Below are 14,353 nucleotides of genomic sequence, written 5' to 3' on the forward strand. Positions count from 1 at the left end.
CTCACTCTCATGCTGTTCCATCTTTAGAACACAAGATATTTTTATTAAAATCTGAGCCAGTTCTGTATTCTCCATTGACAGCTGACAGACTACCACTTTGACCCTTCAAAAAGTTCATAAAGAGATCTTAAAACTAATCTAACTGATTTTCTGAAGAGACACAATCACTTTATGTGATGAACAGATTGAATTCAGGCTTTTATTCCAAATTTTTTTGTCCTGTAAATGAACGAAAGTCTTACAGGTTTGGAACAGCATGAGGGTGAGTAATTAATTATAGAATTTTCATTTTTTGGGTCAACTAACCCTTTAATATTGCATTGCTCATTTGTTCCTGTGTAGTTATTCATTACTGACGGAACAGTATTCTGAAGTGTTACCAAATTATCTTATGAATTCATATACTTTTGGGACGTGCAACCTTATTTTGAACATGATTTTGAGGTTTGCTGAGCGTGCATGTGCATCATTACTCAGGAGAGACCAGTGAAGCTGCATTATAAAGCGAGTAAGGTTGAGCTGCTGATGAGCTCTGTTCACTTTAGTATTTCATTATCACATCATATTATTGCTGTACTTTTCATTTCGCTTGAGTAATTGTGCCTACCATCACGAATAGATGACACGTCTTAATGTATTTATAATTGATAACCATTACCAGAGGAGAGAGGCGTTCAAGGTTTGCATTTATTGCATTTCCTCCTTAAGGTTTTATTACGAGGGTCTGCGATCGTTCATGTGAGCAGCTGTTCTTAGAGCCCTTCAAACCCTTCTGACCCCCATCTGTCCTCTTGAGAGAAGCCCACAATGTTTACCCACAATGCCTTATGCTCCAGAGCAAACAGATAGCGCTTGTTTGAGTGGCATTTGAGGTCTGTTACAATTGGCGGTAAACCGATATGGGATCTGAAGTGCAGGGTGGTGATTTAATGTGATATAATTTATTTATGTATTTATTTATTTATTTTTGGTTGGGTTCTGACTCCCATAAATGTTGTTTTGTCTTTGTTATACATACTTAAGTTTTTAACATATGCTTGAATTAATTTACTTTCTTGTCTAATTATTTTCATGTGACTTTACCACCCGCCCAGTTGGGAAATATCCTTGTTTTTTTTACTGATTCCCGCCAGCATTTTTTTTAAAAAGCCAGCCAGCCAGCACCAGCATTTTCACAAAACTTTCATGGCCCCCAGAATATTTTGTTGTATAAATATCTGAACATACAATATAACAAAGATAGAACAGAGCATCTGCTTTTAAACAAACAATAAACATTTTATTCTAGCTTCATGCATCCTTTTTTATCAACTCTTGAATGTGGGTAAGTTTCATAAAAACAAAACAAAAAAAACGTAATATTTGGAACAAAAAGCTGAGAACAAATATAACAAACATAGACTGAGTAGATCGAGTCCATCAACACCCCCAAAGCTTCACAGTTCTACTCTTCCTAGGACAACATTTCTTGCAGTAACTTTAGGCAGTTTTGATTTATATGCCGTTGAATGTTTGATGATCTTGTTAACTCCTGCTTCTTTGCTTGTTTTTAGATCGATCCTCACATGAAAAATAGATCCTAAGGTGTTTTTAACCTTTTAATTGTATTTATTTAGCACGAATTTCGGTGTGGAAAATGTGGAAAAATAAACTGTTAGCAAACTATTGTGTAGATTAGAATTATTTCTCCTACACATCTGAATATGCTGAGAAACAGAACCAATCACTCACAGAGAGCGTTCTGTCACGGCGACCTGTGACGTGTGTGAGAGAGGACCCAAATGCAGAATGAACGTGGGTGATGTTTATTGACAACAATAGACACAACACAAGAAGGAGGGTGAGGTATGAGCACAGTCCAAACAGTAGGGCAGGGCACATGACAGGAGAACAGGCAGGTTGAGGATGTCTGCTGAGACCAGCCCTGGGTGAGGCTGGAGGAGGACTGCGGAGGAAGAGGCAGCACCAGACAGGATGACAATGATGGAGATCAGGCAGCAGCACAAGGAACCAGAGGCTTGACTGTTGGAGATGTAATTGAAGCTGCACCAGTCTATCTGCCAGGCAGGGAGAATCAGTGGCCAGGGAGGATACAGGAAGCAGGGCAGGGCAGGAACCCAGATAACAAGTTCAAATTTATTTAAATTGATCATTAAAAGTTCGAATGGATTGTGTTACATTCCATAATTGCTGTTAATAATCTGTCAGAAAAAAAAAAAAAAAAATTGTGTAAAGGTTTTACCTTTAGGTGTACAGCAGTCTGTCACTAACAGCCATTTACAAAAAAATAATCATAGTTTTACTACATATCACAGTTATATAACTATAGTATTGTAGTAAAATTGCAGTAACCACAAATTTGCCGTGGTTACCACTACAGGAACCATATTTTAACCATAATATTTATAGTAAAACAATGGTAATTATAAAAAAACACAGTTACTGAAATTTTACTTATGTACCACCATGGTCATTTTTTATGAGGTACCCTCAAAGGTATCAGATTGAAAATAAAATAAGTGGTATTGCACATCCGTAATCCGGAGATTCTGTACTTTTTTTTAGAAGATGCATAACAGCGCCCCCTACCGTATAACAGTGAAAACGTTGATTGCCGGTAAATTCCATCAATGGCGGGGAAAGAGTTAAAGGCACTATACTATTATAGTACTAGTACTACTACTAATAACAACGACAGCAACAACAACAATAATACATTTTAATTTGTAATTTTTTTTAAATATTTAATTGTATATAATAATAATAATAATATAATCATGATTTTATTTTTTACTTGTATTTATTTAATATGTGTTTAACAATAATAATAATAAATTATTAGTATTAGTATTATTATTCTGTCAGTCCACCCCGGTGTTTACACTTAAGCTCAGTTTGTATTTGTTCTGTGTGAATGTCCCACACTGTTCAAGTTCTTGGCTTAATAAGGGCTTGTCTCAAGGGAGGACACGGTCCTGAATGTGCTATGTGCTGGAGGAGGCGGACAGGCAGACCAGTGCAAGGTGCACTGGCTCTCTATGTGGGTGGACAGCACTCCGGGCAGCATGCCGTTCACATTTCCTGCCACCCCTGAACAGCTTGTGTGTCTGAAACATACCTCGCTACCACTCATCTTAGCCTTTGGGACCAATGATTAAAGTGGCACTGTCAGAGCGCATCACATCCCTCTTCTGAACAAACCATCTTTTCACACCACACAGAGGTACAGTCACGGTTAGAGAATGTAGATCACCAAAGACTGTAATGTGACAGGTGCATCTCACTGAAACATACTATATCCAATTCACACTTTATCCAGTGTAAACATTAAATAAATATTGTAATAAATAATGTTACCTGCTTTAGAAACATTCCATTAAACATTGCTAATAGGGATTAGAAGTAAAAGGGGAGACAATTAACCTACATTTTAAAGCATCCGTTAGAAAACATCCCTGGAATGAGACTAAGGGGAGAAAAACAAGAGATTCTTTGCGCATTCCAGTGAATTATTCATGGGATATATTGTAAATTAAATCGGGAGAGCAGACCTCGAATGCGCAGTATATGATGATGTTGTTTTTTTCTTCATACTGTTACAGCAGAATACAAAGGAAAAAAAGAAAATAATCAGGAGGAAAAGAGCTCTTGCCATAGATATTCTTGTTAGATCATGTCACATTAAGTGCCTGCCATAATCTAAGGGTACACGACAACAGTGTACTAAAAATAGAAAGTTTTTTCTTTGCGTTTTTCACGTACAGATGACAACATTGTCAAAATTATCACCGTTCACACGAAAACGACTAAAAATGCTGTATTATGCGTGCCAGGCCAGTAGTTGGTAATGCCACTTTGTAAAGAAACACTGCACTCCTGTAGACTGAACATGTAATATGTATGCACATGATGTCACCATAAATTTGTGTTTTTGTAGTTTACACAAAGAAGATAATGGTATTGTTTTTAAAAACATGCACTTTGAACCCGTTTTAAAAATTTTGCGTTTTAAGGCCAAAAACGCATTTTCTGTTTTTATTTGAAAATGATGTTGTGTAAACGGCCCCTAAAATGCAGTAGGCTCATTAGGAAAAAGGTGAATACACAGTCATTGATAATTAACGAACCAGGTGTGAACCAGTTGCGTAACTCAGTTGGAAACCATGGAAACTAACAATAAATAAGAACTAAGGCAAACAGGAACGGGGAAAACCAAACTAAAACACAGTGAAATTAAACATAACCCTTACAATAATGAAGAAAATTATATATATACTTTTTACTTTTGAGTTTTCTCATTACTCAAATTTTTCTCATGCAGATTCTAGTTTCTGCAATTCACTATTTTTATTTTGTATTAAATATATTTAAAAATTAACACATCAGCAATGTTTTTTGTTTGTTTGTTTTCTGTTATGGTAATGAACCACAGGGTGTAAATGCAAAAATAGGCTTCATTTTCTTTATGCAAAATATGAATTTTCATTTCTTCGTTGTTTTTGGAGTGAAATGATCTGAACCTGTTCTTGACAGATTTAGTGAGATTTACCCAATAGCTGATTCTCTGTTTCAGCTGACTTTTACAGCTTCATTCTCCATGCAGCATTCAGAAGAGCATGTGACACACGGCTGGATTTAATGTCGTTTAAATGGAAGACAGCGCCAGGTGTTTATCAGGACTCTCTTTGTGGTGGAAAACTCCAGAACTATGGATTATGAATGCTTTGATGTTAAACTGAGGGACATTTTTGCTGATGAGGCGTTATATTTTTTCTTGAAGAGCAAGTCAGTATCCAGCGTCACTGTGACGCTATCTGATATCCCTTACATTAGCCTTGGGGCGGCTGTTCCCTGAGAAAAATAATGGTTCCTTTAAGATAAACGAGCAATTATCAATTATGTAGCACATCCACACAATATGGCAAACAGCGGCACGATTCAGGAATTAAACTTCTCTGAGGTTGCAAGAAACAATGAGCTGCCAAAAGAGTTAGTCATTCATTTTAATAATTCATGCAGACATGCTTCATAAGCAGGTGTTATTAATGTCGTTCATTATGGGGTTTTGGAAAACATATGAAGCATTATGGAAATGCAGAACTGCATAAACCAACCGAGACTCCTTCCATCATAAGTCTTAGAGTTTAGCTCTGTATTTCCAGGACATGTTAATGACAACATTCCACAGTGACTTCCATAACTTTCAGAATGAAATATTCAGCAGGAAATAATGTCAGTCGGGACTTTGTAAATGCATTCATCGCATTTATCTTCTATTATGTGATGTTTTTAACAGTGACAGGGAATATTCAGTTGGAAATAATGTGTAATAATGTAGTAGTATTATCTATCTATCTATCTATCTATCCATTTTTAAATTGTTTTAGTTTTTATTCAAATTTGATGGCGACATTTCTCATTTTCATTTAGTTTTTTCAATAGGTTTGTCATGTAATATTTTTATTTTATTTTTCAGTTAACAAAAAATGTTTTGAATAGTTTTAGTTTTAGCTATATTTAACGATAATAACCCTGACATGAATAGATTTTATCTATCAGGATTTAATTGGATTATTTCTTTGAATTTATTTTTCTTTTTAAAACACTGTATAACCAGGAACTTGTATTAGAGAAATTCAATTGACTGGTTTAATTTTGACTTCAATGTATGTGTGATTTGTCTCATGTGGCCATTGTGATGGCAGCAGCTTAATTATGCCTGAAGACATGATAAGTTTTCAGTAGAATCTTGTAATTATGATAATTCTGCTGTCATATGAATGCAGCAAATTATTCAAGTCTTATGCAACAATTAAAGATCAGCATGTAAGCAGTTTGAATCATTATCTTTGCTTTCAGACTTCAGTGGTTCTTGTTTCCATGGCGAACGGGGCGATTACTCACGAAGGAGCAGTTTGTCAGATAAACCTATTAAAAGCTCAGGTGGATTAGGGTTTTGGGTTCAAGTGACCCTCGCTGCAGGTCACTGGAGGCTGCACTGGATGGAGGGCAGAAACGTGAGCGTATCACTTCAGCCGAAGGGCTTGAAATCAGAACTTCACAGTGCAGTGATGAATGAGATCATCTAATGCGTTTATTAATTATTTACTGACACTTACATTTAAGTGTTGACAACCACAGTCTAATAGGTTGAATATTTTAAATCGTACTGTGAATATTTGAGAAGGTAGCCTGTAGCTGCTGTGTGCTGCATGTTAGAGTCATGGTGGGTTGTCATGAGTATCATGTTACGGCTCGTGTTGTTTGAATATGTTCTTAATAAGATTCTGATTGGTCAATTGTGGCTTTATAGAGTCCAATATTATGGTATATTTGGCCATTGCTCCTAAAGAATTAATAATGAAAAGATCCAGACAGGATCGTTATTGTAGAATAACCCTCTTCAAACCCGTTAGGATTGCATTTTGCTGTTATTTTAAGAGTGACTGAGTGTACATTATCACGCTCACCAAAAAAATGTAATTAAAGAGAATATTGATCAATATTGGGTGTAAATATTTAACATAATGTGTATTGTTTAATATAAATTTAAAATAAAATGTAATGTTATTTTAATATGTTTAACACATTTAAAAAATGTGAAATAAATTAATATTTTTATTCAGCAAGGAAACTGATCAAAAGAGACAGGAATTAAAGGAATTAAATAAAGGATTAAAAGAGATTTAGGGGAACAAAGAAAAAGAAATAAGAACTGTAAAAAGTTTTAGGTGTAATTGCAGGTTCTGAAGTAACTAGTCTCAGCCTCAGATGTCATGTCCACGGACCGCTGGCTGAACGTCTGATGCATAAGGCACACAAAATGGGAAACACTTCAGTAATTTCGAAGTTGTCATTTGATTGGTTGAATTCTCCAGGATTTCCGGGAGACGTGTGTTGCATTCTTTAACAAAGCCGTTGTGATGCCAAACCCCCTTATGGAAGAAGAAAGCCATTGTGTTTACAACTGTAACAATGTGCGCTTAACAGGATCAACTAAACGCTGGATTTTTAAAAGTATATGAAGTTCGCAGCTCCATTCCTGCAGTAAACTTGCACAACGTTCTAATTTATTAGATGCACACCGGTCTGTTATTGCAGGGACATCGACTTTACATTTTCACACCCCTAAACATGACGTGGAACAAAACGAACTCTGATTGCTTGCTTTACATGTCGGTCAGACATCCTCATGGGTGGTCCTTGGCCAATGAAATCTGCGATGGAATCCAGACCTTCTGCCGTCAGTCTGAAGGTCTGGCTACGCGAGACTATGAAGTAACTGATTTAAACTATTTGCAAATATTTTGTAAATGAATATTTTCAATTTAAAATGTTGAAATTTGTGGAGAGAAAAGTCGTTTAACGTTTCTATCATAAAACAGTTGTCAAATTTTAAATCTTATCTACCTACATCTTACCATACCTTTCACTATTAAAACCGAAGTGTCGTGTTGGAATTCACACTCCTCTTTTGTAAACAGTAAGGCCCACCTTCTTTGATTTGATTGGCCATCTGAATCATTTTGACATTGACGAGCACTGTTAGAATGCTGAGGCAGACCAACCTAAACAATATTTAACTTTTGAAACTTTTTGTCATCCTAACCACAAACAGAGCAGTGCATAATGTAGTGCAGCAGAGCAGCATCAATATCAAATATTGGAGGGGACAATTTGGCCATTTCTAATTATTGTAGGGTGGACTTGTCCCCCTTAATGAGTGCATTTACATGCACCCTCATAATGTGATTATAATGGGATTTTGGCAATATTGCGATTTAAACTTTACCTCATGTAAACGCAATACTTCAATCAAACTAATGCGATTAAGTTCATAATCATAGTGACCATATTCGCATTAAACTATGTGGTCTACGCTGATTATAATCGCAATAAACAGGCATGTATCACATTATTACCACTCTGACCAAAGTGTGCATGTGCTCGGTTCTACACAGATGCCTTGTGTTTTTCACACAACCTCATGAATGAACTCCGTGACATTATAGTTTTCTATTCTCCAAATTACTAAACTCAGTCAACACAACTCGTCGCACAGTCTCTGCTCTGTATCTTCATCCAGACAGGGTGAAGAACACAACGGCAGCATAGCCAAACCCGACATTGATGTTCATCATGGCGCCGAATAATATCCAGTACGTCCATAAAAAATTTAATTTGAATTTGATGCGAGTAGATTAAAACAATAGCCAGTAACATGCATACTGTATGCCTATCTGAGTGTGGTATGACCGTACTTATTAGTGAATAATCAGAATATTAAAATTGCATGTAAACTGGAGTGAAGAGTTCTCCTCGTGTCTTTTACATCAGAAATAATTGCATTATTGGTGTACATGTAAACGTAGTCAATGTCTATGGTGGTTACATCCCTGTGCTGCACTACTGTGATTAAGTCAATATGAGTCCTCCATGTCTGTTGGAGGTGATATGTCCTCACGTTTGCGAAAGGTTATGGTACATATATGCTGATATGTCTCCTCACTGTAGTTTACATGTCATTCCCCGTGCTTGACAACTGCAGGAGTTGCGTAAACTACTCTCCTTCTCTCTTACTGTCATTTCTGAGCTATACTTCCCTGTGCTTCCTCTAATGGCTGTCAGACTCTTGTCTCCTGAATCCACTTGCTGTGTAGCTGCTGTAGGTTACCCACAATCCTCTCTGACCTTTATTATGTGGCCAGTCAGAGTCTATATCACAGCACCCCTGCCAAACATCCCACCAGGCTGCTGAGATTCTGTCGTCTGTCCGCATTGTATCCACACAGGTGGGCAAGTTTGTGTGTTTTGATCTTTTCTGACAAGTCTGGGATGAGCTCTACTTGCTCTGGCTGTGTGCAATTACAAAACACCGCAACAAACGTCCAGATCGTTCTGGTTGATATCTGACAAATCAAGCAGATGTACTTTTCCTCTGTCTTCACGAACTACATTTACTCCATTATATTTACTTGAGTAAATTATTGAAAAATTTGTACTTTTAAGAGTAGATTTAAATGCAGGTACTTTTATTATAACTCAAGTACATTTCTAATGAAAAAAACTGTACTTTTCATTACGCTGGCCGACGTTCCTCTCGTTGCTTTATTTTAATGCAATACATGTAAAGGATTAGTTCACTTTCAAATGAAAATTACCCCAAGCTTTACTCAAGCCAAGCCTACATGTATATGACTTCTTTCTGATGAACACAATCAGAGATATTTTAATAAATATCCTGACGCATCCAAGCTTTATAATGGCAGTGAGCGGGACCAACAAGTATGAGCTGAAGAAAGTGCTTCCATTCACATCCATCCATCATAAATGTTGTACTCCACACGGCTCCGGAGGGTTAATAAAGGCCTTCTGAAGCGAAGCGATGCGCTTGTGTAAAAAAAAAAAATCCATATTTAACAAGTTATGAAGTAAAATATCTAGCTTCCGCCAGACCACCTTCCATATTCAAGTTACAAAGAAAGTGTAAACTGGCATCGTGTCAGTTACACTTTTTCCATAAGTTGAATAGGGAAGGCGTAGGACGTAGCATAAGCTTTTTGAACTGCAAGAGTTTTACACTTTCTTTGTACGTTGAATACAGAAGGCGGTCTGGCGGAAGCTAGATATTTTACTTCATAACTTGTTAAATATGGATATATTTTTTTACATAAATGCATCGCTTTGCTTAAGAAGGCCTTTATTAATCCCCCGGAGCCATGTGGAGTACACCTTTTTGGATGGATAGATGTGGATGGAAGCACTTTCTTCAGCTCATACTCGTTGATCCCGTTGACTGCCATTATAAAGCTTGAATGCGTCAGGATATTTATTCATATTTCTCTGATTGTGTTCATCAGAAAGAAGAAAGTCATATACACCTAGGATGACTTGAGGGTGAGTAAAGCTTGTGGTAATTTTCATTTGAAAGTGAACTAATCCTTTATGAAATGCGTAGTTTATTCCAAGCATGCTGTCTCTTTTTCTGGGGCGTGAGCGATGCCTCATTCACAAATGAATCACTCTTTTGAGTCGATTCTGTTCAAAGTCTAAATTGTTTTGTGAATCAGTTTAAATTAGTTTTTCAGTTCCCTGCACACACTGAATCATCTGAAGTGGTTTCTCACTCTGAGTCGTAACAGTAAATTTAAGAACATCAAGAGCGTTGGATGAAGTGGCTGTGGACCTACAGTCAATTGAACACTAAGTACACGAAGTATGACATTACCAATTTTTTGGACATATAATTGTCCAAATTGTCCAAGTATAATTTTGGACTTAATTTATACATTAAGCCATTGTTCACAGAGTATGATCTGTGAGTATTGATTGTCTTGAAAAGAAATGCCTTTGCTTAGAAACAAAAAAACTGTTTACATGCACCTGCAGAAATATACATTTGATTACAGTTTGGAGAAGAGACGGAGAAAGATCTGTCAATGTATATTTGATCGTTGTTTGCGTTCAGATGTTCAGTAGCGGTCATGAGCGCGAGCACATGTGAAGAGTTTTCACTCTTTCTTCTCTGTGTCAGTGGTTCCCTTTACATGCCCTTGAATGCAAAACTCTGCAGGTTCACTTTATTTTGCCATTGTCTAATAATCCAAATGTAGCTGTATACATTATTATACAAATTGACCTGCAGGAAAAAACAAATCCTTCGAGTTGGGGAACATTGTCAGAGCAGAAGGAAGCTCATTTTCTTCCAAGATAACCTTGTACATGGCTTGAGTCACGCATCCGTCACAAAGACAGATCTGCTTGATTCTGATCTTCTCTGATGAGTCCATTTTTCAGCTTTGCCCAACACCTGGTCCTCTAATGTTTAGACAGAGACCTGGAGAGGCCTCTTGCATCCACTGTGTAATTTGGTGGAGGATTGGTGATGATCTGGTGGTTCTTCAGTAAAGCTAGAATCGGGCAGATACGTCTTTGCGAAGGATGCATGGCTCAAGCCACGAACAAGATTATCCTGAAAGAAAAATTGCTTCCTTCTTCTCTGACAATGTTCCCCAACTCAAATCCACACAGCCAAGCCTATCATTGTGTGGATGGAGGACCACGAGATCAAGACCCTGTCATGGCCATCACAATCTCCAGACCTGAACCCCTCTGAAAACCTATGGAATGTAAGCAAGAGGGTCAACAGCCATTAAATAAAGCTGCTTGAATTTTTTCGCCAGGAGTGTTTGTTTGTTTGTTTGTTTGTTTGGTGACTGTTTGCTCTCCATTTACTCTCATTGTCTTGTATAAACAATTGAGATAATAAATACATCTCATTTGTGATTCTTCATTTCCTGTGGTGTCCTCCTGGTTACACACAAGTGTTATTTTAGTATTATTTATATACTATTATAGTTTTATATTCTATTAGTTGTTGACTATTATAGTTTATTATAGTTTATTTATGTACTACAGTAGTAAATTATAGTGCTTTTATTTTTAGATTTTCAGGTTTCATTTTTATTTTAGTTTATTTATTTTTTAGCAAATTTGTTCCAGTTTTAGAATTTCCAAGGCAACTTTTCTCATTTTCATATTTTTCAGCTTTATTTCATTGAACAAATATGTTTTTAATAGATTTTTTTTTTTTTTTTTTTTTTTAGTTAACAATAATAACCCTGCTACATACTGATGATGTTTGTGGAATGTCTTCAGACACTAAAGCACGTTACTCAGTACGCTACTGTGTCTCAAACCAGATGCATGACTCATGTCTCATGACTCTTTCATTTTTTTTTTTCTCCCTTTCATTTGCAGAACATGACAAGCATCGTCTATGCAAGAGCACAGAGTACATGAATTTGCACTTCAAAGTCAAATGGTTCCACAACGAGTACGTCCGAGACCTGCCTGCCTTTAAGGGGATTCCTCCAGAGTATTCCCTGTAAGTATCCCACATTTTTTTCCTCCTCTCCTGTTCACATCTCTTGCTCTCTTTTAGTGTTCAAACCATTGACTTGTGGTGTCTTCTGAAATGAGGAGTCAAGTTCCCCTCTCTGCATTCATTTTTTTTTTAAATCACTAACATTACCTAACAATGAGCTATACATTTGTTACAGTATTTATTGTTCTTTGATAGTAGGCCTACGGTAAAATTGTAAAGGTTTTCATCTTGTTGCCAGAACGGGTGTTTTGTACACTGTAATAGGACATTAGATAGTTTCTTCTCAAATCTATATTTCATCTCCCCGTCATTATTTATGTTGAAAAGTTGTGTAATAAGTGATATGACTGCATTATCCCTTAAAGACCCCCTGTGGTGAAAATCAAGTTTTTAATGTTGTTTATAGTCTATGTGGTGTTTTTAGTATGCTTTAATATTAGGGATAGTTAAATTAAGTAAGCTTTTTAAGGCATGAAGAATTATTTTCAGAGGGAAAAAAAAAACATTTAAATATGTCATTTTGATTATGAAAGATTGGTTTCAAAGGATAAATTATTGACTGCAGGAACTTTGTTCATATTGGTTTAAAGCTGCTTGCTATAATCTGTTTTTCTTTGCAGAAACTTTGCCTTTAAAGAGCTAATTAAATATTTCAACTCATCAATATTTTGTGTCTAATTACTTATATTGCAAGTAGCCATTTAATAACGTTATAATGTACATCCAGTCGGTTTTTGTTACAAAATAAGGGGTCCTGTTCACTCTGTATGGGTTTTTATTTTGTCATATCAACCGGCTGGATGCACATTATCCCTTTTATATATATATATATATATATATATATATATATTAGAGGTTTATACATAAAATAACATAACTTAAAAAAGTGATAATTTCATCATATTTCTTTTATTTTTGTTTTTATGCTTTCAATTAAAATCCGAATTTCACCTCCTCTTAGAAAGTGCCCCTGGTGCACATTTACAGTGAGTGTTGATCCATCCATTCACAACCCATCATGCATCTGTCCTGGATCTGCAGACACACGCTGGCCTCTCATTGGCTGCTGTCTGTTGTCAAAAAGTCACTCATTCATTAATGTGAGTTATGAGCGTGGAGAGGCGGGATGACAGATGGGACAGGACATCAGGGAAGAGCCACACAGCTGTCAATCAAAAATCATCTAGAGGAGAATTGATTTTGCCATGAGAATGAGACCGCACGTGAGAGCTGCTCCGCCCATCACATTTGCTAACATAAGTGACACGAGAAATGAATTCGCATTTGCTCAAGCAAATACCAGTGTTTGCAAAGCAGCAAAGGAATAATACTAATAATACTAAAGTTTTAGGTACATTTAGGTTTAGAAAGGAGGCTATAGATGGTTAATATATAGATTAAAAAAAAAAACTAAAGACTAATGACAATTTAGTTTCCAAATAGATGAGAGAAAATCATTTGCATTTCAGTATCTAAATATTATGACATCATCATGCCGATTTTAAATGGCGAACATTCTAATCTTACAAATGTATGTCAGTAGGAGATTTTCAACATTTAATTGTACAGTATATTGTACATCTAGATGACACATACTCTCTGACTGAAATAAATTACTAAATTAAGTTTGAATGGATTTCGTGGGTTAAACAATTCAAGCTGAATTATTTGCTGAGGTAAAAGAAGATTAAAAATATTGAGGAATATTAAACTAGTGCTGCCTTGCAAACATGGTAAAATGTTTTAAAAATGATTCCTACAGTAGCTATAAAACCTAACAATGTGACAGCATCACTGTACAGCCTGTCAGATGTGAATTTATCATAAATTGATAAATCTTCACACACAGGATTCCTTGTCACCTCCTCGGTTTCATCACCTTTCTGATTTTCTTTCGACTCTCAGCTGTTAAAATCACTCACTACACTATGAGTTATCAATTGCAACAGGCATTGTAATCAGATGAATATTATCTACTATTCATAATTTAACCAGATGTTGCTTGCTTTATTTATTTGTTTTCTGGGAACATGTTTTTCTTATATTTTTAACAATTAGGCACTAGTCTATCATTGAATCTGGACCTAACATAAGCTGCGCATGTTGCTGAGAAATCTGAGAGAGAGCGCTGCTGGAAAACATTGCACTTTAAATGTCATATTTGTGAACAAGCATCTGATAAAATTGCGAAAAATTAAAGCATGTACATTTAAACCCATAAATGTCGGCAAGAACATCTGCTAAATGTCGTTCCAGCATCCAGGGACATACTGCAAATGAGAAATTGCTGTAAAAATTACACCTCCTAGATGAAAAACACACAGCGGATAGATCTATCTGCAGCTTTCCTGAGCAAACAGGGTCTTATCTGTGGATGTGTGGTTAGGAAACCTTCATGTAGAGCAATCCAGATCAATATTTAAGATAACAAGCTAAATGTCATCATATTAATTCCCTTATTACTGT

The 14,353-nt window shown here is 36.2% G+C and overlaps 1 protein-coding gene across 4 annotated transcripts in view; it reads left to right on the top strand.

The window, feature by feature from the left end:
• Nucleotides 1-14,353, top strand: part of LOC127499461 (protein unc-13 homolog C) — a 219,569-nt gene that overhangs the window by 141,314 nt on the left and 63,902 nt on the right. For all 4 annotated transcript variants that reach the window (XM_051869805.1, XM_051869802.1, XM_051869803.1 and 1 more), the window contains one exon: nt 11,761-11,887. In XM_051869805.1, the coding sequence (XP_051725765.1) occupies nt 11,761-11,887 (127 nt within the window). The remainder of the gene's footprint in view (nt 1-11,760; nt 11,888-14,353) is intronic.

The sequence above is a fragment of the Ctenopharyngodon idella genome, chromosome 18 (assembly GCF_019924925.1).
Source record: "Ctenopharyngodon idella isolate HZGC_01 chromosome 18, HZGC01, whole genome shotgun sequence".
NCBI lineage: Eukaryota > Metazoa > Chordata > Actinopteri > Cypriniformes > Xenocyprididae > Ctenopharyngodon > Ctenopharyngodon idella.